General features: G+C 44.7%; 1 protein-coding gene across 3 annotated transcripts in view; it reads left to right on the top strand.

Moving 5' to 3' along the window:
- The window catches only part of PAPOLG (poly(A) polymerase gamma), a 465,484-nt gene that overhangs the window by 73,656 nt on the left and 364,300 nt on the right, over window positions 1-27,528 (top strand). For all 3 annotated transcript variants that reach the window (XM_085612363.1, XM_085612362.1, XM_085612364.1), the window contains exon 2: window positions 8,594-8,749. In XM_085612363.1, the coding sequence (XP_085468489.1) occupies window positions 8,594-8,749 (156 nt within the window). The remainder of the gene's footprint in view (window positions 1-8,593; window positions 8,750-27,528) is intronic.

The following is a 27,528-nucleotide window of genomic DNA, read 5'->3' as shown; positions in this document are numbered from 1 at the left end:
AGAATACATCTGCATAATTTGCGAACTTCAAAATACAGGTATTAAGTGTTGAAAGCAGCTTATTATTTCAAATCCGAGAACTGGGAATGAACGGCATGAACATCCCAGTCATTAGAGTGTATGTCTGACAAAACCACATCTCCTAAGGAAATGCGGAAAACGTATGGAATATTCAAAATTTGCGTCTGGCAATTTATATCGTATGAAACGTTATCCCAAACAATGCCATCAGCAACAGGAAATGCCAAAATATTGACAAGGGCTTTGTCTAGTTTCATGACATTGATGTATGAGGGGTTAGAACTCAATCAACAAAGTTCACAGCAGAGCGGTCAGGTAAATAATGGCCATTAATCAAGAGGAAAAACGGTCACAAACCCAATCCACATGAAAAGGAACACCAGCGTCCGCACCATCCAGACGTGTGTCCATGGAGGGACTAGGTAAGTCTTCTTGAACCAGGAGATGAACACTGTTATGTGTAGGGGGCTTTGCCACAGAAGATCAGGAGGATGTGTCCGAGGAAAAGCTAGTACGGTCCATATAATAAACACTGGACCCCAGCTGAAACAATGGGGGATGTGAAGCATTGGATGTTTCAGGTATGGTACTTTCAGAAATGTCAATTATGACCTCAACTGGAGGAGAAGCATACTCTATATCCGCGGATGTAGAAGGAAAAACAATGTGTTGGCGAGAAGACTACAAAACAGAAGCCATCGGATTCAATGAAAGATCACGGCGTGGATTGCTTGGAGGCATACTATTCTGTATCGGCCATATGGTGTAGCTTGACATGTTCTATTTAAATTTAATGATTCTTCTTACAACCGGGCAATGGAGGCAGGATCACAGTACGGGTGCCTTTTTAAACCAAGGACTTCGACCGGTGCACAGTAGGATGGACCAAATTCCTTTTTGTTTTCCTACTTTTCTTGGACCAGATCTCCAACTTTAGGAAGCCAGCCAGAAACCGGAAACTGCACTGCTGGATCTGCAGAAGAGGGCAACTGGGCTCTTGCATGGAAATCATGAGTTGTTTGTAGATCCTGTAACACAACACTGATTATATACGTCGTTGCGGCAGCAGTCACAATGTTTAGGTACAAACATTTTAATGCCAAAGAGCATTTCTTATGGGGTCCGCCCACCCATAGATCTTCTAGGGGGATTGAGTGCACATTGGACACTATAGAGATGAGTCAGCCAACCCCTGCCAGTATCTAAGACTCTTGCTGTCAAAGATTGCTTTAAGTCACGGTTCATCCGTTCCACCACAATTTCCCTCAGGTCGGAATGGAGACAAAAATTGCACCTGCACCCCCCACAGACTTCATCGCATCCCGGTAAGCATTAGAGGCAAAAGCAGGACCTTGGTCAGATTTTAAAGTGCACAAGCAAATGTCCCGACAAAGACGCACAAATCTTTAATGACAGTTCGAGCATCCGCACTACGTTGAGGCCAAGCCCAAAAGAATCTAGTCCATGAATCCACTGCAACCAAAATGTGTTTAAATGCAATGTCTGATGTCAAAGGACCGCAGTGATCAAGATAAATACAGCCAAATGCCTTATTGGAGATGTAGGGTGGACGTACAACAGTAGCTAGCTTAATTTGTTGACAAATGTCCCAAGAAAGAACATATTTACATGCCTGTTGATACAAACCACACCACTAGATACGTTGCTGTAAAAGACGCTGTCACTGATATTCTGGCATGCGCAGATGCTACGCCTTCATGTGCGGCAATGATCAATGAAATTCTGCGGTCCTCGTTGGGAAACAGCCGATCCCCAATGGACGGGATAGTTCCAAGTGGGGCTTGAGCAGAAGACAAGTGGTAGAAATAACTAGAAGGAAAACCCTGGGGAAACTTTGTTCCCTCCTTCGTGCCTGCAATTGCTGCTAGAATATCCCATTTTAGTCATTGACCTAGTGACTGCTGCTACTGAACAAGTGGCTACTGCAGATTTGGCTGCCTCATCAGCCAACAGTTTGGCAACAGCGTATGCTCCCACACGTTGATGTTCCAAAGTATGAATAATGTGTGAGTGGCAAGCACTCCTTAAGAGCGGCTACTTTACACACTTGCGTCTGTAAAGAAGGATGGAAGATAAAGTTGACATCAGCCGATGTCAAAGAACTAGTCCATTGTATCTCACGTGGATGCAAGCCTTCAGAATTCGGGACACTAGCCTTTGTAACTGCTGTTAAAGCAGGTACCGGCGAAACCAAGAAAATGCGTTTTCCCTGCGCCAAAGAGCGTTCTTTAAGAATCACCATGTGGACAGCTGTCAAAACATTTCTGTGGAAGAGAAACGCATTTCCGCCGAAGTGTACAAATGTGATTTAAAGCTATGGGGACCATGTCTCTTCTCACTCCCCCCCCCCCCCCCCCCCCCCCCCACACACCCCATTGAACGTTAAGTAAGTGTACCCTAATGTGCCTGGTACAATCCGTATGACCAAATTAGATTTGTCTTGTGTTAACAAGAAGTTGGTCGCAAGCAGATCAGACTGCATTGTGTAGATGGAGGTTGCAATTGTGCACATTTCTCCAGAAAGTGGGGGGCCAGCCCTCTAAATTCATTGATTTCGTAACCAAGAAAAAACTGCCAAGAAGATATGAGACTTAGCAGAATTGAATAAGTAACCAAAGTTTGCGAAATGTGTGATAATGCAGTCAACACGCAATAGATGCTGCAGTATTCATCATCTGTCAAGTAAATGTCATTGACGTACGAGAATGCATCTGGGTCGATCTCATGCAAAAGGGACACTATGTATGCCGCAAACAAACCAAAACAGTTTTAACTCTGTTTAATAAAACCTTCAATTTGAAGGGTCACCACATAGTCTATATGGAGGAGCGACTCGAGGATCAGCTGTTTATACTGTGATGAAAGCGTCAATTGCTTTCGCCTCCAGACGCTGATGGAGTGTCTGCTGCACTATGGTAATCTCCGGTGCACTGTCCAGGAGGGTTACCGTTTAACTCATGTCGGAGCAAGGTTCTCGCCAACTGAGGCATACCTTGCAGTCAAAACTCAGACTTTTTTCTTATGATATGGGGCACGATATTGAGGTGGTTCCCCTTGCTTGACTTTCACATCAAACTGGCGCTGCGGGTCACTTCTAGCCTGCATAGACTCTCCTTCCCTGCGATCCGGACATCGTCCTCTGCCAAATTGTTGATCCGACGATTCCTGAGAGGAACGAGGAGAACTAGTAACGGGAACCTGGAACATCTCGGGTCTTAATTTTAGAGCAGTCGCACAAATCATATTTACGTTCAGAAGTGTCAGGTGGAGGCGAACCTGCATGAGAACCAGGCTTCTATTGTTGCTGCAGCTGATTATTATTCCAAGCCTTTTTAGGAAAGACTGGGCATCCCTCCTTTTCAGGAGGAAGCTTGTTCTGTACCGGAGTAAGGGGACTTACTCCCAAACTATTGCGACCCAATGATGTATACACATCCGCAATAATAATTGGCAACTGCCTCGGTCTGTCAACATCCTTTTCTGCCGGAAGGTGTTGACGCACTTGCAAGCTAACTTCCTTACCTGGACCTTGGCCAAAATCCTATCCGAGACAATAGGGAACATGCTCACATCTCATCCCCCAACTCCAGGGCCGGACGAGCCCCGTGTTAATCTTGAAATTTCTTCAGAACGCTTGGTAGAATGCTCATGGAGGGGGTGCCAAAGCAGTGTGTACTCCGCAGCAAACGTAGTCCCCCAGGTGGTGCAGTCGGCCAAAGCGGGAACAATACCACTCGGTAAACTTATCAGTATCCTGTGTTTCTCAACCGGTGTAGTATGCGGAAAAACTACCTTGAGTTGCTCAAATGTTTCAGCAAGCCAATATGGTAAATCATCTCTATTTTGAGGACGTTTGCCCATCACTGAATTAATCCTAATGGGACTAATGACAAGACCACCTCCATGTCCAGGTGTCTGAAGAACGACTGCAGCCGGAGCCACTTAAATATTACGTGACATAAATTGTATGACTCTTCTGTGTATATGAATTAATGTATGTAAATGACGTAGCTCTGAGTGTAACCTAAAGATAATTTGGATGTGGGGTGAAACCAGCCAAAACAGGTTAAGTGGCCTAATCGACTGATAAGGTGCTTAAACGAACCACTGAAACAGAGTGAGGAAGGGCACCATTAAACCAGATGGTATGCTCCCAGGCCATTAACGGAACTTCAAGTAATATATAAGGGCGATAATTCTGTGGAACAGCGGCTGCTGTATATTTATGAAAGAAATTATCATTTCCATCTACTGTGGGAAATGCAACCCAAGAGTAGAAGACTTTGAAGCAGTAAGCCACATCCGCCTCGACCACAAAGATAAAATCAGCCCCTGCTTTAGGGACTCCACGTTGAGTCAAGAATACCGTAACCGCAGCTCGGTTAGGTGCCGCAATTGTGACTGGTTGTGCCATAAGAATGAAAAAGGTGTAATAGAACGGTAGCGCAAAACTCTGTCAGAAAGAAAGCCTTTTGAATTTCAAGCTTGAAAAACGTATAAAACACAAATCGGATGTGGAATTCCTATAGCCCGACGCCCGAGACCTATTGTTTGGGGTCAAGGGCAACACGTTTTCATGTGTATTTTGTCCTTAGGACAAGTAGGCCCAACCCCCTACAGCACAAACACTTTGGCTACCAGTTTACATTACCTCATTATGGCTCAGGGAAAGAGATTGCTTGCAGTTAAGGTAATATTTGTGTCCATGTATTAATGCTGTTCAATCTTATATTTATGGTTCATTAATGCAAAGCCTTTATTATTGGTGTGAGCGCTCAACGTAAATGCTGCAAGCTCAGACTGCAGACAGTAGTTCCAGTATAAAAATGTATACTCACGTTTTCAATGTTGAGCAATATGAGGCTATGCGTAATGCTCCCAGAATGCTCTCTGATTAGATGCAAATATTTGCAGAAGCTTGAAAGCAAGATTGAGGATTCTTTGCTTTCAAAATAAAATGTTCACAAAAAAATGCTAAATCATTTCACTGAACTACTGTAAACCTTTACGTACCATTTCTTTGCAGCAAATTTATTAAAATGTGTTGATGTATGCTAGTATTTCCCAAAAATATTCATAATGGAAAATCAATATAACCAGTTTTAATAAGATTATGGGAAATTTCAAAATAAACTAGCATTGGTAAAGCCAGTAGGTCTGAAATTGTTGGTCAGCTTTTTGGTTTTTGTCAATGCGTGACTTGTTGTGGCATGGTTTTTGTAAATCCTTATTCGTGTGGGAGCTGCCTGGCTCTCACCATTTTAACAAACATTGGCAAAAGCAAAAATTGTTTTTGGGCTCAAAAAGCACACATTGCCATAGTAGGTCCTGGCACTGAACAAAACGACTGCGTTGATATGCTCCTTGTGAAAGAACAGAATGCTGTCGCTCACAGTAAAGCTAGCCGATAGACGGGATTTAATAAACACAAAATGTCATGGTTAACACTAGACCTAATTATGGGACCAATTATTAAATAGTCTTAAAAGTGCCTCCATGTCCTTGCATTAAGTGCAGATATACGGCTTTCCTGAATTCACAAGACTTTACAGAAGTAGGCCAAGAAATAGTACTCCTAGAAAATACTTGTGAGCTGCATTGTAGCATAAGCAATATGCAGGTGTAGATTTGCTCATGCGAAAATCTGAGTGTTTGCAAGTTCACTTTCACTAAACCACTTTCTTCTCTACCCTGCAAGAAGTTTTATGTCTGCCATTGTCAGGAGTAAATTTCCAACCTTTCTCAGTATGGGAAAAGGTTAGAGGAGAGTTGGTGAAAAACAATAAAAAAAAAAATGTAAGTTAGTAGGTTTGCACAGACTCAAAAGGGCATTCAAACCCTGGAACTATTGCTTACCATTACCTTCAGCCCCAGTATGTAGATCTGCGGAAACGTGACAACATAAGGGAATTGCTAGTATTCAAACCCTACTATGGTAGGAACCCTGGAATAATCTGGTTATTTCAGAGCTTTTATATAATGAGATTGCTTTCATCATTTGTCGCCGCATTACATGGCACAAAAGGGACAAGTGGATTTTGTTACAGGACAAGTAGATTTTGTTACAGGACAAGTAGATTTTTTGAAGCAACCTGCCCCATGGACAAGTAGATATTTTATTAAATTCCACACCCCTGACATATATAGGAGGCTAATCCCTCACACCACAGACGTCTCCGGATACTGGTGTTGGGGGGGGAGCGCTACTCGGGGGTCTCTAATCAGAACCAGACCTAACTGTGGCGCCATGTTGCAGGGATACTGCACAAACGCAGAACCATGCACAGGAATATGGGACCTTGGTGTATAGGGACTGGGTCTTCCTACCATCTCGGTACCCACGAACCCATGACCGACTAGCTATAGTGTCTCACTTGCTCTCCTACTTACTCACAGAGAAACAAATGATTAGACACCCCATAACACAGCACTCCCAGATCTCGGTAACAAGACACACCCTTTCGCTCACACTCTTTCTCTTGTCCTCAATAAGATCGGACCGACCCGAAACAGTTTAAAATATTTATTTTAACTAACCTGCAGTATACGTGCCACAGCGAGTAGGAAAATGCATAGGACAAAGTCCGCATAGCAGCTAGTCCATATATCATGAGATGTCCTCATTAAAAGACAATGGAGAAAAGACTATAGTGCCGAACCTCCCTCCCCTTGCTAAGAATAAATATTATATAATAGAAGATCTCTGGGTTTTGTCAGCAGACCCCATACCTTAGCCTATAGATGGTAGATCTAAATCATGTGCTGTCTCGCTCTTCTCCCTGGAAAGGTCCCCCTCCACGTTTGTCTACCTATTCGTGTATTCTAATAAAACCCAAGTACATTTGTCCGAACAGCTGCATCGGTATGTTTTGTCTAAGGGCTATGGTCTGGCCAGAACAAAATAACAAGGGGCATTGTTCGACCTTGGACATAATGCTCAGTCAAAATCCCAAGAACATGCAGAGTGAACACAGCGGTGAGTTCTCAAGTGAAAGCAGTCACTCTAATTATTTCAAAAGTAAAGACTTGTAATAACGTGCGCAAAGCAGCAGGCAAGCTGCAACGTGCTTATGCTAAGTTAGTGAACAACAATGTCCCTATGGGCCACGTGGCACTGTGACCAAGAGGAGCTTATAAGGTGTGCCCTTATTTGACGGACGTTGGACTGCTGTCTGTTAGGATTTAGAGTCTTGGTGTTACTCGAGTAGAGGCCTGCTGACCTACATGTGTAAAATACCGACGTCTGCGTGCTAACCCAGACCCTAGCCCTAACGTTAGGAGCATGTTCTGCATTGGAAAACTCATTTCGCAAAATGTAACAATGTTAACTACTTATGCTCCCAGAAATGCTCTTTGATTATTGGCAAACACAGGCCGAGGGATTGGATACACATTTTTGTGATAGTGTTCAAAATGTACTCAAATATTGTTTGCAATAAGATTTAAAAATAAAACTGACGGTTACAGGCAGTTTTGCTAAACTCTGATACAATTTTTAATTGCAACTTTCAATTAAAGTTCTGTAAAGTATTTCATAAAACTTGTTTGATGTACATTCTTATTTACAAATATTGGCGAATCGGGGTGAAACCATTAAGAGCAACTATGCCTAGTGTAGATGTACCACTCAAATGAGCACAAACATTTACCCAGTTTACACATTAAACGATCTGCGTACACACCTTGGAAGCATGCGGTTTTTACTATGGTAGGCCTTTGTGATTTCTTGTGTTCAGCAGGTATGCTTCACCAAGAACACAATGAGGTGGTGAGTAACTGGAGTGAAAGCATATGCACCAAGCCGATCTCCCATTATTGGTTTAGTCCCTCGTGGCATGGGTGATGCATGGTAGACCAGTGTAAGTGATAACCATTTCGGAGATGGGGCTGTCCTTGGGACTTGTCCGTAAGGAGGCTTCACCTTTCTCACATAAAGGGTCCTGTGCCCCTGAAGCATAGTTATCCCAAAAGGAGCAGCCACCATCTGAAATCACTACTCCGGAACATTGTACACATGAACCATGAAACCTATAATCTGTACTATGCAACTATGAATGAAGAGGAAAAGCTACAGAGGAACTACCTTGCTAGAAACTGCATAGGATGCATACAGAAGAAAAATGTCCTCTGTTTTCAAAGGGGCCTTGGTTTCTGACTGTAGGGGCTATTGGGCTCAATTACGCCTTTTAATGAGTAGTTCTACACTTGCTTTGTGATCGGTTAGTAGAAGTGTCTTTCATCCCTAAACTTGAGAGAATATTGAATAAATACTAAACTCTATTTGACTGAATGACACGCCTCGGTCTATAACAATCAATGTTCAAAATGCATCAATTGTATGCAGAAGCAACCGGTTTGACCACTTCATAAGGGTAGATTTGTAAAGAGACCAAGAGAATGATATGAGGAAATGTCATCTGTCATTGTCTCCTGGAATGTCCTCCAACACTTCGCATACAGTGGAATTTTATAGTATTGTGTTAATCTGCACACTGTCCAGTGATTTCATTACTTTGATGCTTTGAGTTCTAACATATTTTTCTTCCCTCAGAAGCCACAGGCTGGAGCAGCCTCCCAGACATTATGGAATTACCTCACCTATTAGCCTGGCTCCTCCCAAAGAGATTGATCTCATTTATACCCAGAAGTTGATTGAAGCAATGAAGCCTTTTGGAGTTTTTGAAGATGGTGAAGAATTAAATCACAGGTACTTATAAAGCTGTAAAAAAAAGTTTTTTTTTTTTAAATGAATTTTATTAACTAATATATAATGGGTGGAACCACCTGAACGTTTTTTTGTATGGAAGGCCAAGATTAGGATGTTGGAATGCTGTCCAGTGGATTGGCTATTCTGTGCAGATAAAGAAACGTTGCATGACTGTTATAAGTTTGCAGATTTCAGAAGCATTTAAGCTTCAAACCAAGTAAGTTCTGAATAAAATTCTTAAGCTCAATCTAACGGAAGGTTCTGTGAACTCTTTAATCAATGGTACACTTTTGATATCTGACGAATTGTCTAGGAACCCCTTATAGAGGAAAGTAACCAGACACTTGGCTTAGTAGAGTAGTAGACTGCATTTGGGTTGACAGGTGTTTGGGAAACAGAATTTCTTTTTCAGTTGATTAAAGCTGCCTTTTAACTGTTGCATTCACTTGATATGTGAAGAAACGTAAAGCTATAATTTGGAAGTGTTGTATCAACAGGGTAGCAGTTAGTTGTTTGGAAGGGGAGGAAGTTTGAGCTGCATTTATTCCATATAAAACTTCCTTTTCCGTTGCAATGAAGGGTTTTGCCTCTCAAATAGTGATGAGGTAAAGTTTGATATGTTAATTTGTTGTAGAGCTGATAAGCTAGATTGCACTCTAGTGAGAGCATGTGCATCAGGAATGTTATGGCGTGGCATATTGTTTATTTTAATGCATTGAGGTCAACAAGGTAGCACCTATACGGTTCAGGTCTTTTCTGAGTGTTCCAGTGTTGGTATGGTAATGATCCCTGCCTGGTATTCTGCTGTTTCCCCAACCTGGAGGGAGGGACGGACAGATGTACATCTGGTTTCCTGACTTTTCTTTTTGGTCTTGCCTTGTTGAACTAAGTGTGTGCACAGAAGCCTAGGTCTTTTGCTGCGTGAGGTCCTGGACTCGTCCTGTTCCCGGAAGGGGTGGCCCATAGAAGTCCTTCATTGCTGACCCTTCACTGCTGTCCTGGTCATTGTTATTTCATATAGAGCAGTGGTGGCAAGCGAAGCCAGTTGTGTGACCAGTTCTTCTCTTGGTCAGCTGGGTTGAAGCCTGCTGTCCCATCTGCATAACGTACCACTTCTGGGTATTAATGCAGTTGTTAGACCAGTCGGCCTTAGGGTGGTCCCCCCCCCCCCCCCCCCCCCCCCCCCAACCAAATGCCTTACTCCATATTTTTCTGATCTTGTCTTTGTTGGCCTAGGGACTCTGCGTAATTTACCACTGCTAACCAGTGCTAAGGTACGTGTGCTCCCACCTTAAAGCCTTGTAACATTTAATTTACTTAAGTCCCTAGTAAACTGGTACTACATGTACCTAGGGCCTGTAAACTAAATGCTACTAGTTTGCCTGCAGCTATTGTGCCACCCACTTAAGTAGGCTTGAAAACCTGTTTCAGGCCTGCCTTTGCAGCCTGTGTGTTCAGTTTTAAACTGCCATGTCGACCTGACAATTGATCTTTTGCCAGACCTCAACCTTTCTTTTTAAAACCTGTCACCCCTGGGCTAGGACCTAAACGGCCCACAGGGCAGGGTGCAAAGCATTTAAAAAGTATGGCCTGTACGTTTTTAAGTTTTACATTTCCTGATAGTGAAAAACTCTTCTTTTTTCATTATTGCAAAGCCTACCATTCCATAAGATAATATTGAGCTAACCTTATTACATTTAAGATTAATTTTCCAAATGTTAACAGGGGAACGTTTCATGTTTGTCTATGGATTTGTAATATAAAGTCCCCTTTTGCTAAAGTCTGATTTTTAGGTCTCGCCTGAGCCAGCGCATGCACTGCTCAGGCGAAACATTTAGTGAGTGGACATTTAAAAATGGTACCACATGCTTTTGCTTGTGGCCTTGAGCGTGCGATTACGCGCGCGGGTGTGCGCTTACGAGCACGCGCTTGCAAGCACAGGCGCCATCTCGCGGACACCCTTACAGCCCGCGATTACTTTCACGGCCGCGCAGCCGCGTCACTTTCACAGCCCCGCGGCCAATGCTTTTTTATTTTTTTTATTTTAACTTTTAGCGCGCCTGACTCTTCTCGGTAGCCCATTAAATTAGTTTTCTGATTTTAAAAAGGCACATCCTATTTCCCTACCTAACTAAATATCACTAGTGCATATTTAAAGACGCTGAATAATTGGAAACACATTGCCTGCTGCTCGCAAGTGCACCACTCTCACTCAGCTGTCCCCCTGGGGCACAAGCAGGCATCCACTTCGGCCTGCTGCTCGTAAGCGCGCGCACCACTCGGCCTTGTTAGTCACGTCAATAAACAGCATAATTTCCCTTGTTGTAATTGTTGCGGTGTGGCACGCCGTACTTAATCTTAAAGTATGGTAGCACGCCTTTGTTCAACACGGCGCAGCTCGCAAACCTCTATTTTTAATATCATAAACATACTTTAAGTATCAGCGCGGTGCCCTTTCCACAAGCACCACGCTTTATTTGACTTTCTTGTTTCGTGTAACTTCAGGGACTGTATCTTCCTGTGAGGTGACCTCCTTGGCCTAGGTGGGCCTTTGTCGAGTTAACGCTGCTGTGAGCCGACCTTTCTGTATCTGGGTCTCGTCCCCAGCTCATCACACTGCTGGCTGCACTCTCAGACAGCGGACCTCGCCCCTCTTTTCTCCTGACATTTGCCGAGGGCGCCCAGCGTGAGCCATCAATCCAGACTTCCCAAGCAGGACTCTTTTTATTTTGTTTGCACCCGTGTCACCTGCGACCTCAAGTGCAGCAGGAGAGGCGGGGGAGGAACCGGGGGTGCTGCAAGAGATGCTACAAGAGACTGAGCAGACATGCCCATATCCGTACGGCTTTGGAAACCTGCCTTCGCACTGCTCACCCGCCCAGGTCTGTCTGTAGGGAAACAGAAGATCTGCCATAGGTTTCGGGATTCAAAACTGTCACAATGTAAACATGTGACAGGGACTGGTGCATTCTTTCTGGCTGTGGATTGTGCAGCCTGGGGACCGTCGTGCTGTCTGCACATTTGGAGCAGACAGCAGGCAACGCCAGAGCTGGCTCAAACCACAGAACAAGACCAGCAAAGGGGGCTGATTACATGTCCCATGGCACAAATCTGTATTTTCGACAGTGCAGGACACATCAACCACACACCCCGTTGCTCTCCACAATCAGTACTTGAAAGTGCCCCACGAGGCTTACAGGAATAAGCGAAGGCTAGCACTGCACAGTGCGGTCAGATGAGTGGAGGCGTAGAACGTGCTCTCTCTGGGAAACAAGTATTTGCGATTTAACAGGTCTCGCATTTACGCGAGTTTAAGCTATTTGCATTGGCAATAACAATGTCTTTAATTTATGTTTTAAAAACCAAAACATAAATAAAAGGCGTTGTCATTTACAATGCGAATAGCTCAAACTCACGTAAATGCCAGACCTATTGCATTGCAAAACCATCTCCCCCTCTCCTCTATGCCCTAGTGCGAATGACTTAAAAGCCATGAAGGACTGGTTTCATTCACGAGTCAGGCAAGTCGGTAGAGCGCTTTAGGAGCTCAGTGTGTACCTCTGCTGGGGAATCTAATCGAGCTGCAGAAAACCAACCAAGTAAATGCTTTGCTTCGTTTTCACTGCTGGCTGCATTTTATAGACCATACTAGGTCTGTCGTTGGCTGGCAGCCCTTTGGCTTCGTCAGGGCCTGTTCATGTTTTGTCGTTGTTTTAAACAGTTATTACTGGGAAACTGCTCGCCCCTTACAAATCTAACAAGCATTGGCATAGCCAATAGGTCTTTCCTTTGGGAACTTATACGTTTTTAGCCATGCAACAGTTGATGTTGTTGCACCAAAGATATTGTGCTGCATAACTAAATGCTTATAAGGTACTAAAAGCGAGACCTATTGGCTATGCCCATGCTTGTTCATATTAAAAATCTACATGTAGCATGTTGGCATTTTCCGGTCTTAGCCATTTAGTGCCTGCAGACTGTGTCACATGACTAAGTGCAGTTCTTTGTGTATTTCTCTTAGACAGCAACACAAAATAGAGCTTAGGTGTCCCTGGATGGGCCATCACTGGCAGGTACAGGGGTAGAGCTATGCCCAGCCCCACTTACACCTGAACAGACTGTGCTAGTCTTCACACAAAGAATTGCATACCCCCTGTAGTTGTTCTGGAGCCAGGGCAGGGGAGGCAGAAACCCTGAGCACTTCAAAGAGAATTATCTAGAAGCTTCATCCACTTCGAAGAAGGCACCAGGTATAATATTGGGCCTCAGACACCAACTCTTCACTATACTTCTGGACCTATGAATACTCTGCCAGGAAGGAGTACTGCTGTACTGATCTGCTGTCCTCTTGCTTGGGTGAGGAGGACTGGACCTGAAACCTGTACCCTGTACCCAGGACCTCCTGAGTGACTCCTAGGGCTAGTCTCTTGTAACCAGCACCTGGACTTAGCAACTGTGAGTCCTACCCTGCCAAATGGCGCCACCCCAATCCTGGACCCTTGGAAGTGGACCTAAGGTGCTCTGCCATTCCATCTGTGGACCCAGTGGCACAGCTCAGAGCAGAATCCACACATGGCCTCTCCTGATGCCAGGACTTCCCATCGCTTTTGCAGCCTTTTCGGACATCGCAGGCCCTTCACTAACTGTCCTTGACGACTCTGCAATGCAAACCTTGCAGCTTCTTCAGAACCAGCTGGTGCTAGACGTGACCCCTTATCACAGCTCCCCGGAGCAGGCACTGCGTGACTTATTTCCAACCAGAACCTCGCACTGCCCTGGCTGCTCAACGCATCCTCGACGCGGGCCCCTGCTACGCTCTACAGTCAGGATTTTAGGATACTCCTGTTCAGCAGGCCTTACTGGGTCCCATGCTACATCGTGGTCAGCCTGAACTTGTGACTTTGTCCCAGTCTGGTGTGACCGGAGAAACACAGTTGGAGCTTTGTGCTCCAGTTCTAATGGTTAGATCCTTGTCATTTGGTTCTTGTTTTATATATTTAACCCCTTCAGCGCTGCGCGGATTTCCGCGCAGTGCTGAAGGTTCTGAGCGCGGGCGGGGCCATGACGGAACGGTTCCGTCATAAGCACAGCCCAACCGACGTGCATGACGGAACCGTTCCGTCATAAGCGTCGAAGGGGTTAAACGTGCTCTATTTTTTAGGTTTTGCCTGCGCCAGCGCATGCGCTGCTCTGGCGAGACATTTTAGAAAGCAGCTTCTCTAAGTGCTACCAAAGCAGCCACCAGCTTACGGTCACGCGTGCACGCCACGCTCCGCCTCGAACTGATGCACGCGCATCCCTCACATGCTTTGCACAGAGCGCGTCACCGCAATCGTGATGACTTTCTCGGCCGTGCGGTGTTACTTTTACGGCCGCGCGGCCAATGCTTGTTCATTCCGTCTCTTTTCTAGTTGTCTCCCGCCGCCTTAAACCTGCAATATTGTCATTACAAGCAGTATCACTTATAAGGCCGTTTGAAATGCCACCTGTGCGTACGTTGGTGAGAAATTAACCATTTTATACTCACATTTCCTTGTTAAGTTAGACCCTCGCCAAACTTCAAACAAAAATATGGAAAGAATCTAGTACAATATCCCCTTAATCATCAGAACTGATTCTACCCTTCTGCACTCGAGAAACGAATTGATAATCTGATTTTATCTCCCTACACAATATAAACCTATCTTGCCCCATAATTTTTAGCCTTAATATAAACTAGCTTGCATTAATAATATCTCGCAGCTTATGTCGCTGTTCTCCAATACGCTGTTGTCCATCTACGTTTGCGCTTTCCAAGTGTCCATAGATACATGCATGGCTTGTAAAGAACCTAAACTGAATATTATGACAAAACCTAGCAAGAATGGGGAGTCTGTAGCACTAGAATATTTTTGGTGTGATCTTTTTCTGTTGTCTGTTTGCAAGTGAACCTGGCACTGAAAAACGACTTCCCATTCTTATGAGGTAACTATGGCCTCATAAACAGATTGTCGTTGGACCTGTTATTTATTTAGCAATAACATGCTACATTGAGGCAGTGTTAATTTACATAGATAAACTATAAAAATTCAGAAGTTAAACTATCGTGATTCAAACTGTAGGAAACCGAGAAAGCATCCTGCATCAATGGTGTCTGGCATGCGCCTGTTTCCTTTACCTTAATGAAGCTGCACACTTGTTTCAGCTACTAACTGCCTTTCCTATATTCCAGTGCCCTTCCCAACCCCCCTGCTGCCTCAGTTTTGCATGTGCCTTGTACATGGAGTGCTTCTTGAAATCCTTCTCCTTTCCTGTGCAGCGTCCAAGCCTTTAGCTTGAAACTATTCTACTTGCATCTTGACTTATCATAAATGCTCCGCGGATGGGGAGTCGGGGCCCAAACAAGCAGAGTTCCTTGCAGCATGCCTAATTAACTTTGGGTCGCGACCTGCCTTCGAGTGAACCCTGAAGATTCCCGTGGGGCAATGTAGACTGGAAACCAATAGCAAATGCAATGCAAGGCTAGAAAGCACTTGCAGCTTGTCCACTCCCTTTTGGTACACAATTTGTGGGTGCTGCTGTTGGTGTGAGAAGAAAATAGTCTTTAATCGGTTCCTGTCGGTGCTGTTTTAGACTCCAAGCAGGCTTGCTGAATTGCTTAATTCGGTGGTTCCTATCCATTTGTCTTATGTGGACTCCAGCTTAATCATGTCTGGAAAACAGGAACCCACACTAAATTATTGGAATTGGGGTACACCAACTGGGTCATTCTGGAAGCTGACTACGCCGGTCTAAATCTTCGATGACTTAAACCTCAGAGTACACTAATGATAAAACAATTTATTTAATTGACAAACCAATATAGACAAAATAATGATTTTAATTTTTAAGGGAAAATTGAAGCTTTACTAAATTCTTTTAAGGCGACCGTCATCCATACTACATTCTGTTTGATGCACTTGCATTGTCCCAAGTATCAATTGGAGGATACAAACTTAATTTTTAGCCATTAATTTCAAATCCCTTCACATTTACAGAATGTTTTAACATTTTCATTTGTCCTTATTTATTTCTTTTGGTTCCTGTGTCTGTTGTGTCATGCATGCGTTTGTGTGCTGTTGAGGGGCCGGTGACAAATGGCTCCAAGAGCTGCATGTTTGTGTGGGAGAGGTAGGCAGAAAGATTCCCAGGGCTTTAAATAGCTATTTAAACAAGCATTCGCATAGCCAATAGGTCTTGCCTTTGGGACCTTATAAGTGTTTAGCCATGCAACAGTTGATGTTGTTGCACCAAGGATATTGTGCTGCATAACTAAATACTTATAAGGTCCCAAAAGCGAGACCTATTGGCTATGCCAATGCTTGTCTAATTTGCTGTGGGATTCATGTGCTGAGTTTTCACTTTATTAATGTCAGAAGCAATGTGTAAAGTATTTATGCAGGACTTCAAAGTTGAGCCTAACTGGTCTGTGCTGCACTACTAGAAGGTTGAGCACAGGTTAATTTGGGGCTTGCTTGGTGCTTCACCCTGACCCGGATTGTGGTTACTGCTTGTGTAGGGTGTGCATCTCTACCCTCCCCCCTCCCTCCCCCCCTCTGCCCCTGCCACCAACCAGTAACCCAGGTTCTTACACCACACTTTGCACTGATATGCTGGGGCACATGTATTAAGCTTATTACATGAATGGTGTGTGTGAGCCAAAGTAATAGTTCAGCGGAGCCCCTTTTAGATGTCCTTATTCTGGTCAAGCACAAGATGACGAGTGATGACTGCTTCCAGACAGAGGCAGTGTCTTACTTTCATTCCTGTTGATGGAGGAAGGAGACAAGTTCTGAGAGCCAGGGGAGTGGAGAAAGGCTGCCTTTAGAAATTGAGTCATTTTGGTCAAGTAGCTACTGGACAATCTCCCCAAGCACTGCCATTTGGTGGATGGTAGGGCTGAGGCATGGGGTTGTAGAATCTTGTCCAAGATGAGGAAGTCTGGTGGTGAGGCCTATCCTTTGTCTTTCCTTAATTATTCCTTCAGTCGAGCTGATGGCCAGGTGCAGATACCTCACACCTCTTTGTGACTCTGGGGGGAGACCGCATCAGTACTATATGCTGCGAGAATCATCACCATACACAAAGGCTGTGCCTGGAAAACAGGCTGGATAAGTCACTTGAAGGGAAAACCTCTCCATACAGTTAAGACGGCAGAGCCATTTTCTTGGTCTAGAAATTGTGTATAAAGGTGAGACGCAAAGCACCCCACTTTGATCCAGTCCCTAATACTTTATGGCCAAGGAAGGGAGAGCTCAATGGAGTATTCAAAGGACTGCTGTCCTGTCTTCCTGACCTCCAGTTGCTAAAGTGAGGGGACATAAAGGGAAGTCTGACCATATTGGGGAAGCCGTGGACCTGTCGTGCAGCACTTACAAGGGTGAATGAGCCTGTTTTGCCTGACTGGAGCAAAGACTGTCCAAGAGCAGACGCAAGCTCTTTACTGCATACCTAGGTCAGGAATGCAGCTGTATGTTGCTGCAGGTCTGGATGAAGACAACTGCTTGTTTGCAGTAGTCCTCTTGAAGTAGAGGGGGAGTGGGGTGGGTGTAGTGCCTACCGGGGGATTGCAATCGAAGTCCCTAACTTTTAATCTTTGAATTGTATGATATTTAGTGCAAGTGTGTGGTGAAAGTATTTCTTGTAAACGCAAAAACTGGGCTGGAGATGGAGGTTATTTTGTCTTCTGGTTGATTGTGACCTTGAGTGCCGGCCCCCCTCTCCCACTACCTCCCCGTGAAGCATATGACTGCTTGTTAACCAGAGAATCCAGTTTCGGAGAGTTATACTTGGCACAGTTTGTGGTCCTAGTAGGGTAGGTTCTGTGAAACCCAGTGGAAAAATCTCTGCCTCCATGGTTGAGGCCCAATAGCCCCTGCCTGCCATGTAACCCTACCCCCACCTTGTGTTCAGGCATCCAGACTCTTCCTCTCCCACCAGGCACTCCAAAATGTGGCCAATAGTGTAATGGTCATGGTTTATTCAGTGTCTGTCAATGCACTGTGATCCAATAGCATGGCTTACTTTTTGTGTAATTTATTTTTTGTATTTTTTAAAATGACACCAGATGCTCTTTAGAATGTAATGGGAATGTATATTGGAGATCCTCAAATGAATAGCAGCTGATAAGTCCTCTGACTGCATGAAAACGGCAGCTGCTCAGTTTTTGCCTAAGATAGGCTTTCACCTTTTTGTCTTCCAAATTATAACTTTTTTTCCCTAGTTCAGTGTGTTTCATGAGTCATTTGACTGACAAGGAGAGCCGGTCTTGGATTATCAGTGATTGCAGGTTGATGTATAGTGATCTGTACACTGGCATAACTGGCGACCAGTGCAAAAAGAAAAATTGCTGGACCGAATGCAGAACATTGTCATACATTCACCCCAGTACAGGGATCTGGGCCTACATCCATTGTTTTTTGCTCACCATGCCATTCCAGTTTGGACCCAGCCATATGCAAATCAGTCTTGACCCTGTGCCTCATGGGAGCAGTCCAGCCCGATCTGCCAAGCCAGGTCCTCCCTGTACTGGAAACTAGCATCGTAGGACTGGTTTCGGGCTTTCAGCCCTGATCAGCCAGGATAGCTTGACTCCAGTGGCATGGAGAGCACGCGACCCACGTTTGGGCATTGTCGGCCCACTTGGGGTGACACGCAAAAAGAACAATTGGACAGAATGCAAAACTGGTGACCAGAGCATGCTTCAGGTCATTCAGAATGCAGCTTCCAGCAATAATGGGCCTGCATGTATAATGTAGGAAGCTGGCTTTGTATATGGTATATCATTAGGTGGTTATACCGTGCGAAGGCCAGAGCTTCCCCCAGAAGTGTACAGGGCTCAATGCAAACCAAAAGTGCTCTATTTGTGGTAGTGTGGGCGAGCAGCCTTGGAATTAACAGATGTGCAAGACATTTATTGCACACATTAACCAATAAGGGACACACGACTCAAATGGAGGTCCACACCAGTTGTATAAAAATAGGCTTTGAGATTTATTTTAAGACCAAGATCTTCGCAAAAAGGCTCGTACGTTTTCAGGAAAAATACTTTAGTCTTTAAAAAGTACACAGTGCAAATTTTCAAACCGTTCAATGTTAACTTATGGAGGAAAACAACCATGCAGTTTAACGGGTAAGTATACCACTTACACATTCAGTCTTCATGGGCTAAAGTGAGCTGAGGGCAAATTTCTAGTAAGCAAAATATCTGCACCACCATGGGCGATGGGCGGCCAGGTGCAGAGATCCAATTCGAAGAAGGGCCCAATGCGTTTCAATGGAGACTGGAGGTGCTTGGATCCGCGCTGCTTGCAGGTAGGTAAATCTGTTGCAGGGTCAAGCTTCGGGGGTTGGAACAAGCACCGGGGGGGGGGTGGGGGTGGATTTGCCAAGGCAGCACCAAACATACACCACCACCGACAGAGGGGCGGCCGGGATCAAAGACTCGTGGGACGCCTAATGCTTTTCAGTGGAGAAACTCTGTTGGACAGACATGCTGCAGATGTCGAATCTGAGGTCTCCAGTGGCATAAGTAAGGTGAGATGCTGTGGGTCGTAGGGACACTGTTGATCGAGCTCCCCAAGGCCCAGTGTCTTCGGGGGCAGGGGTGTCCTTTAATGTCTGATTTTTCTTAGTCTGAACGGTCATGGTAGGGGAAGCCTCTGGATTCGGACTGCAGGCGGGGTCTGGCAGTGCTGGATCTGAGGTCAGGATTACTGGAGAGCCTTTTATGGATTGGTGGGCCACTAGGACACAGACCAGAGGCGTCTGGTGCAGAGTGGACAGGACTCGCGGTTCCGGAGGGCACCAGAGTCCTTTGCGTAGCGCTCCATGTTTACTGACTGCGGAGACTGCTTTCCTGATCACACTAGAAATCAAGACTCACTCGTGCTTTCAGACACTTATACCTAAGGCACTTTATCACCGATTAAGCTTTTATTAAAGAAATCTATGCATGGTGTTTAAGACCTTATTGAATAGCTACCAAAGAGGTCTACTCCAGCTTTTGCCTTAAGAGCCCCAGGCCTGTGCACCACTAACGTGTGTAACATGTTGGCTGCATATTGCAAATAATTTACTGGCTCAACTGAATGAGAATAAAGAAACTTAACTCTAGTGGGCATGGGGTTCCCACAGTTTTTGCACCCCAAAAATGTACCTCAACAGAATGCCCACAGATTGATGATTGAGGTTTTAACAAAGCACGAGTTTCACAAGGCAATGTGTCCCGATGTAAGATACCATCCACTACATCGACATATCAGAAATAAAATACAATAAATTAAGCAAAAGATCCCACTCAATAACTGAGTTCTAGATCAGTGGAATAAAGTTAAAAGATTTTATTACAAAATTGAATAGAAAGACAATGGTCAATCCCATAAAGCTGTCAGTAAATGGGGCATTACAAAGCAGCGCAAAAGCAAGTATGATTTAGAGTCCCTAGTGGGCTCTAAAATCAAGAGAAATTGACAGCATCCCTAGTAACATTCAGGCAAGCTCAGAGTTCTGAAGCGCGCTCCAAATCAGAGGTTTATGTACAGCATGTTTGCGTATTAAATCATTGTGGTGTGTGCATATTTATCTTTTCATTAGCAAATCAGAACACCGTTTTATTAAATGTTTTGTTAAACATCCCATTTCCTTAGTCCCGGAGCACTATCCAGCTACATGAATATTGAGTCTGCCCACTTTATGTTAATGTAATCTGGAGATGGTGTATATATGAACAGCTGCAAAGTATTATGAATTAATAGGGCACAGTGACATAACTAAAGGACATTGAATGTAGTTAGTTTTGTGGACAAGGTAGGGAAATTGCTCCGAGATCAACAAGAACAGCGAGGGATCTAGGCACAGTGCCAGTGGAAATACAAAACATGTGTCAGTTTTAATGTGTGCTGCAGAACTAACAAACCATGAAATGTGCAGGAGGGAGATGTCTACTTTGGAAAAGATGGCTGCTAGGCCTAAATTGATGCCTGGTTAACAATAGTCAGAAAACACACTTCTACATGTTCTAGGAAATTTGTTTAAAAAAACGATCATATAGTAGATAATAGATATGATCAGCAAATTAGGGTAGTCTCACTAAGTTAAGTCGAGTCTACTAGAGTGCATGTGCTGTCTGCTGCCAGACATATTGGAGTTTGCAAAGAACCTACAAAGGCTTGAAACCTGCCCACTATTCGCTGGTTTCCTGTCATTCATTTACTTACCTCTTATTCGTGTCCCAGCTTGTCAATCTTGTCTGTCCACCCGTAGACCATTTCTTCATTATCATCGGTTTGTTTGTCTGGTGTCTCTGCTCGCTTTTGGAGAACGGTTTTCTTTTTTGTGTAAGCACTCTGAGCGAATGTTTCCTATCTCTCTCGCTCTCTCTCTCTCTCTCTCTCTCTCGCATGTGCTTTATCCCTTAGACACAGTGCGCTTCGTGTTTGCACTGTTACCTAAAATTCTTGTCCACTGTTGCTTTAATTTTGCGCTGCTTTAACTATATTCTTGCTTCTGTGTAGTCTACATTTACAGCATTTTTTTAAATGTATACAAGCTTGTGCAGTCTGTCTTACTTCCTTTATAACAAATTTAAGCTGCTTTGAATTTGACAAGGCTTGTCTTTTAATTTGTAAAAATGCCCAAAATAACATATCTCTGATCTTCTTTATAGTATATAAGCCTTTGGTTTGTTTTCTATTACCCTTTTGGATTTATACTTCCACCTACTGTTTAGTTTTTTTTTTTTTTTAATCCAGCATTATTTGACTTCACAGTTCACTGGTATATGGGTTATTTATTTTAACTTTTTGTATCACTACTCACCTTGCACCTTTATTAAGTAATTCAGTTCAGAAATCTTCTTTGGGCTTTAAAACCATAAAAGATGCAAGAAACGGCATCTTAAACTCATACAATGTGATAGTAAACTTTCTCAAACATTTGCACACCAGAAATACTTATACAAGATTGGCAGAATTTCTTTCTAGAGCGGTCAATAAGTTTCTAGTTTTATTGAACAGCGGGATAAAATTAGCCACCACAAAGCGAATGTTTTTGGATGTGTTGCAAAAAGAAGGCTTCTGTATTGTCTAAATTTAAGCAAGAGCAATAGCGATAGGAATAGCTGTTTCCTAGGTATCCGCGAATACTGTGCTGATAAAAACACAACATAAAATGTGTTGTTGCTTGCAAAGAACATGCCACAATGTCATAAAAGCCAAATCCTCCGTCCATGAGCCCATCCTATCAAGAGTAAAAAATTGTATATTCAAAAGTTAAATACAGTTCAATACTATTGGTGGAAATCCAAGTAAGCCCTCACGGAATATTTACAAAACTCATTGCAAAAGCTATCCTCTTGTCTCATTCAATAAAAATGTCTCTTTTCATAGAAAAATGAATTGGTTCTGGGTTCACAATAGACCTGGCTTCTTTAGCCGTTAAAACAACCTTTTTTGTAGTTCACCCAGGGGATCTCTTGAGCCAAAGGGCTAGCAGGCGAAACATAATGAAATCTTTAACATAGGTGATCCCCAGCTATGAGTGACCAAATTAGGTGCTGTGGAATGGTGACTAACCTTTTGTTGAAGAAATATTCTTAACAGATTTTATTCCCTTTATAGCTGTATAGCCCCGTAGGAACACTTCATAACTCACTGTAGAAATCCACTTACTTTTTGTAAATTGCAATAATTTCATTAAGTGGCATTGAATCTAATTTAGTGGCAAACCTAAAGTGCTTGGATTAACCTTTCAAACTCTTGTATTCTAACCGTTCCAAGATGATCCTAATTAAGAGGAGTCCAAGGGAACCCCAAATACTGAAGTGCCTCTTTTTGTGAACATCCATGCCTTCACCAAAATGAGGGTGACATTTTAGACCGAGGCACTCACACCAGATTAGTTTAAAAGTCCAGCTCTTCCATAACACGTGCAAATGAGTCCAGTTTCTGTAGCCCCATTTGCTGGTCTGGCCTTTTAAACGGTATCATCGGCATAGAGCAGTACAGGGGATCGGGCAGGGACCCAGCAGGATCATGTCCTGGCTCTTTACATTAATGCATTGGAGGGGTTTTTCAAGCTAAAGAGTAAAAAGAATTGAGGATGGGATAGATTCCTGACAGACACCTCTCCGGTTCTTAAAGTAGACCTGAGCACTGGTGTGAAGCTGGCTGAGGAAATGAACCATAGTAACCTCCATACACAGATAACATTTCAGACCAGAGATTAGATCGATTTACCCAGTTAAAAGCACTTGTCAAATGCAAAGATCCGTAGTAATGCGTTTAGTCACTATTTGTTTAGTGGTTATCATGTACATGTTCAGAAACCATATTGGGAGTCTTGAGGATTGTTCTCCTCTACCCAATTGCCAGTTTGCCCAAAAGAACCCTATCCGCAACTTTCACTATTAAATTCCATCAAGGTATTGGCCTGTAACAAATAGGCTCTGCCTTGTCCCCCTTCTTAAATATGGAGACAGTAACATCCTTGGGACCAAGATGGTGTAGTCCTGAACTAATTAGTAATTAGAGGGACCCAAAAGTCAACATTATCTTTAGAAGTATCCCTTTCGTTTAGGACTCTGAATAATAGCACTTTGAACCTCCTCCAACATCGAAAGACACAGGTGTTATGCTAAGGGAATCCAACTCCAAAGATGAACTAGGGCACAATTGATCTATCTCAGCAAATGAGTAGACATTGCTGACACTGTCCTTCTATTTATGTGCAGGTGATGCAACTGTTAAGGCAGGATTTGAGGAAGCTTTAAAGTATGAGGCTTTGATCACACTCCAGAACACACCGTTATGTGAGGTGATGGCTGAATGTGAAGAAGCCCAAGCATTTTCCCTAATATGGGCCCACCTAGCTTTAAGAACTTTATTATATTCACTTCTAAACTGAACCACCCCCAGGAATTTTTTTTTTTTTCAACTTAAAAAATAGGCAGAGGTTTTGGGGCACTACAGAACACTTAGTCAAACCAACAAAATAATTTCGCCTTTTAAAGGTTGGTCTGGACCAATACTCAACGTCCCAAATGAGCTCAAAATGTCTAGATCTGTCCATTGATTATCCAGGCAAGATATAATCTCCAGTTTAGTATACCCGAACCCAGTCACCGATTACCCTAGCGGGGTTAACATTGGGCTATTAAAGTAAAAACCCTATTCTTTGCTGTTTTCAAATTGAAGTGTTTATCTTCAAATTAGATTAATCTAGGTTCAAAGCTAATGGGCAGAACTAGTCGATTAGTAGCAGTGGTACTACAGAAAGAAATGCTATGAAAATTAGTCTATGGTAAAGAGCAAACTGTGGCGGCAGAGCTGAGCAGGAGGTGAGGCTTTTCTAACTATCTCTTATGCTGCTTGTGTAACGCAGCAGCCTGCCCCATAGCAGGGTCATCGCCACACCGAGGTTGAGTGGCCACCTACAACTACTGCTGCTGATGCTGGGAGGGCCCTGCTCTGAGGAAGCTTCCTTCTACGCACACGCGAAGCTGGTCGGGGCGGTGTGTGGACTGCGGGTGGCCGTGTCGAATCTACCTGCCCTGCGTCTTGATAGGTGTTGCTTCTGCACCTGAACCCTTCAAATAGACCTCTACGCTTTTCCCAGGTGCTTGTGGGTGGCGGCGCAGTGGCAGTCGACTCCCGCCATATTCCACGTCTCCTCAGTTTGTACAGAACTATGTCTGCTACACGGGGGGGGAAGAGTAAGTCCCTCCAGGAGCTCTTTGCATGCCCACAGAGAGGCGCAACATCAGACTCTGCCAAGCAGCACAACGCTGCCCAGACACATGTGAGTGGCCCTAGGGAGGAACCGGTCACGCAAGCCTTCCTGGAATCTTTATTTTCAGCCCTCTGTGATGACTTGCACGCCGTGAAACAGGATCTCACCGCAGAGCTTAAAGACGTCCGAAAGGACCTTGACCGTGTTGGAGACCGGTTAGTAGCTCTGGAAGACCAGATTGACTTGCGGGACATTGATGTCTCCTTCCTACAACAAACTTCTCCACATACACAACCAGCAGGTGGACCTTAAGACCCACTTAGAGGACTTGGAGAACCGCTCCCGACGTCATAACGTACGGATCCGAGGAGTGTGGCCCAACGCAGAAGCTGGTGATATCTTTACTTCTGTGCATGAACTGTTCAATCCCATCTTGGGCAATCCTCTGGACTCTGAGCTCTGGATTGACAGGGCACACCGCGTGGGTCCCCCTCGGGCCGACAATGCTCCGCCATCCGATATCCTAGTCTGTGTCCACGACTTCCACACCAAGGAGGAGATTCTTCAGAAGGACAGGGCACAGCATCCTATCCTGTTTCGGGTTTAGACACCAGTTCTCTACCAGGATCTTGCTGCCCTCACACTTCAAAAACGTAAGACATTTCGCCCCATCACTGCTGTCCTACACCAACACAACATTGCGTATTCTTGGGGTCACCCATTTTGTCTTGTATTTTGATACGATGGCAGACTCTATCAACTTCGCTCTCTAACAGAGGCTAGTAGGGTACTGGGGATTGAAATACCAGATGAGGACGACAACAATTTTATTTATTTGTCGGATTTGTATGGCGCATAGCTGCCCCAGCAATGGGGCGTCCCAGCGCAACCAAAGACTGAGGGTGGCTGGTGGGAAAGCAGTTATACGTGAGTCGGGAAAAGCCAGGTCTTGATAGCTTTTCGGAAAACCAAATTACTCTCTGATCGAAACAGGAAGCAGATTCCAGAGTTGCGCCGCAAGACAACGGAATGAGCGGCTCTCGCTCTCAACAAGGACACTTGCTAACGCCTGGTCGGCCGATCTAAGAGACCGCCGCAGCACATAAAACTGAAGCAAATTAGACAGACCAAGGGAGCCTGTTGAGTAAGAATCTTATGCGAAACGCAAAGTTTTAAACTGGATTCGTTTCTCAACAGGCAACCAATGTAACTTGGGCAGGACATGGGAAACAGAAACCGATCTCGGTAGTGCCACCAGAATGCGTGCCGCAGCATTCTGGATCCTCTTCAAGCGCTTAACACAAGACTTGTTGGCCCCAAGATACAATGAGTTACCATAATCCAGCCTAGACAGAATTGTCGCCTGGATAATGGTCTGACGTGCCCTAGGGGGGGGGAAAAACAGAGTAAAGGCTTCAGGCCACGCAGTAGGCCAAAACATGTCCCAGCCACAGCTTTAGCTTGTGTGTCAAACGTAAGCCCGCTGTCGACCCAGACCCCCAGGTTCTTGACTGCCTCTTTAGGCACAGGGGCTGGTTTAAGGCTGTCTGGCCAGCACTGCTCGGACCACAGGTCTAGGTCTTTCCCAAATAACAGCACCTCGGATTTACTGGCATTCAGCTGCAGGCAATTAGTTGCCATCCAGCCTGCAACCTCTACCAGATCCTCCTTGAACCTTCCTAGGCTGACGTTGTTTTTCTTAGAGAAAGCGATCACCAATTGGGTGTCATTGGCGTATGACACAAATGACAACCCTCTCCCCCTAGCCACCTGTGCGAGAGGTTGCATATAAATGTTAAACAGAAGAGGGCTCGGGATGGAACCCTGAGGCACCCCCTGTTGTAAAGCACACTTCTGAGATTGAAATGGTGGCACCCAAATCTGGAAAGATCTTCCCGTCGGGAAGGCTTGGCACCAATCCAAGGCCCGATTCCCTCACTCCGATGTCATGCAAACGCTTCAGCAGAATTTCGTGGTAAACAGTGTCAAAAGCGGGACTTGGATCTAAGAGAACTAAGGCCGCAGAATCGCCTACATCCAAAATCCCTCGGATTTCCTCCGTCACAGCCAACAGAGCAGACTCTGTGCCGTGGCGAGCTCTGAAACCATTCTGTGAAGGGTCAAGAATTGCATTCTGCTCAGTGAGAGTAGTATGCACGTGCAATGACACGCAAGACCGAGGGCCCAGCGACACACAGCTGCAATGGAGGCAGCAGTGGCGCAGACGCTGCCCGCAACATCACGAGCAAGAGATCACAAATGTAAGCAGGACGCAATGCAGGCCTTACCTGGATCCCTTGCTAAGACACTTCCCTCGTAATGAGCCTAGGTCATGTAACTTTTTCTTAGCTTCTCTGTTCTTGGGCGGTCTGGAGCGTTGGGGGGGGGTGGGGGTGGGGGGGGGGGGAAGAGACTGGGGATGCAATTGTCTACGTAGCTCCCGTATTCATGTTTTACCTGATCTTCTGCGGATGATGGACTGTCATCAAGACTCTTGATTTATGTTGGCACCTGTTGTGCTGGGGCTTTTTCTCTTTCATAGTCTTTCTCCTTCTCCCTCCTGCGCTTTGCATCGGTCTCCCAGTACTGCTGGGGATAGTTTGCCGAGATGGAAAATATGCGCCCACTGATCTCCCTTTGCAGTTGCAGCTGAGCATTCTCTCCCGCCTTAGGCCGCGCCTGTTTTCCAACGCACGATATTCCCTGCCGTGGATGCCTCCCCATAGTCTTAAAGTCCTCACACTTAATGTGAGAGGATTTAATAATCCCATCAAGCGCTGGGTGATCCTGGCTTACCTGGAGAGCTCCGGGGCCGATGTTTACCTCTTACATGAAACACATTTGTTTGCTAAGGATTGTCACAGACTCCGGTCACGTGCTTTCCGACCCAATTTTTCTACTCTGGATCCTCTAAATCTGCAGGGGTGGCGATTCTTATTTCTAGTGCTTTTAAGGGGAAAGTGGTGCAGAAGGAGGCCGAAATTAAAGGTAGGCTTCTCGCCTACCAATTCATGATTGGGCGTCACACGCTG

Source organism: Triturus cristatus, chromosome 6 (assembly GCF_964204655.1).
Source record: "Triturus cristatus chromosome 6, aTriCri1.1, whole genome shotgun sequence".
Taxonomy (NCBI): Eukaryota; Metazoa; Chordata; class Amphibia; order Caudata; family Salamandridae; genus Triturus; species Triturus cristatus.
Note: the sequence above shows the minus strand (reverse complement) of the source record. Positions and strands in the feature narration are given on the sequence as shown.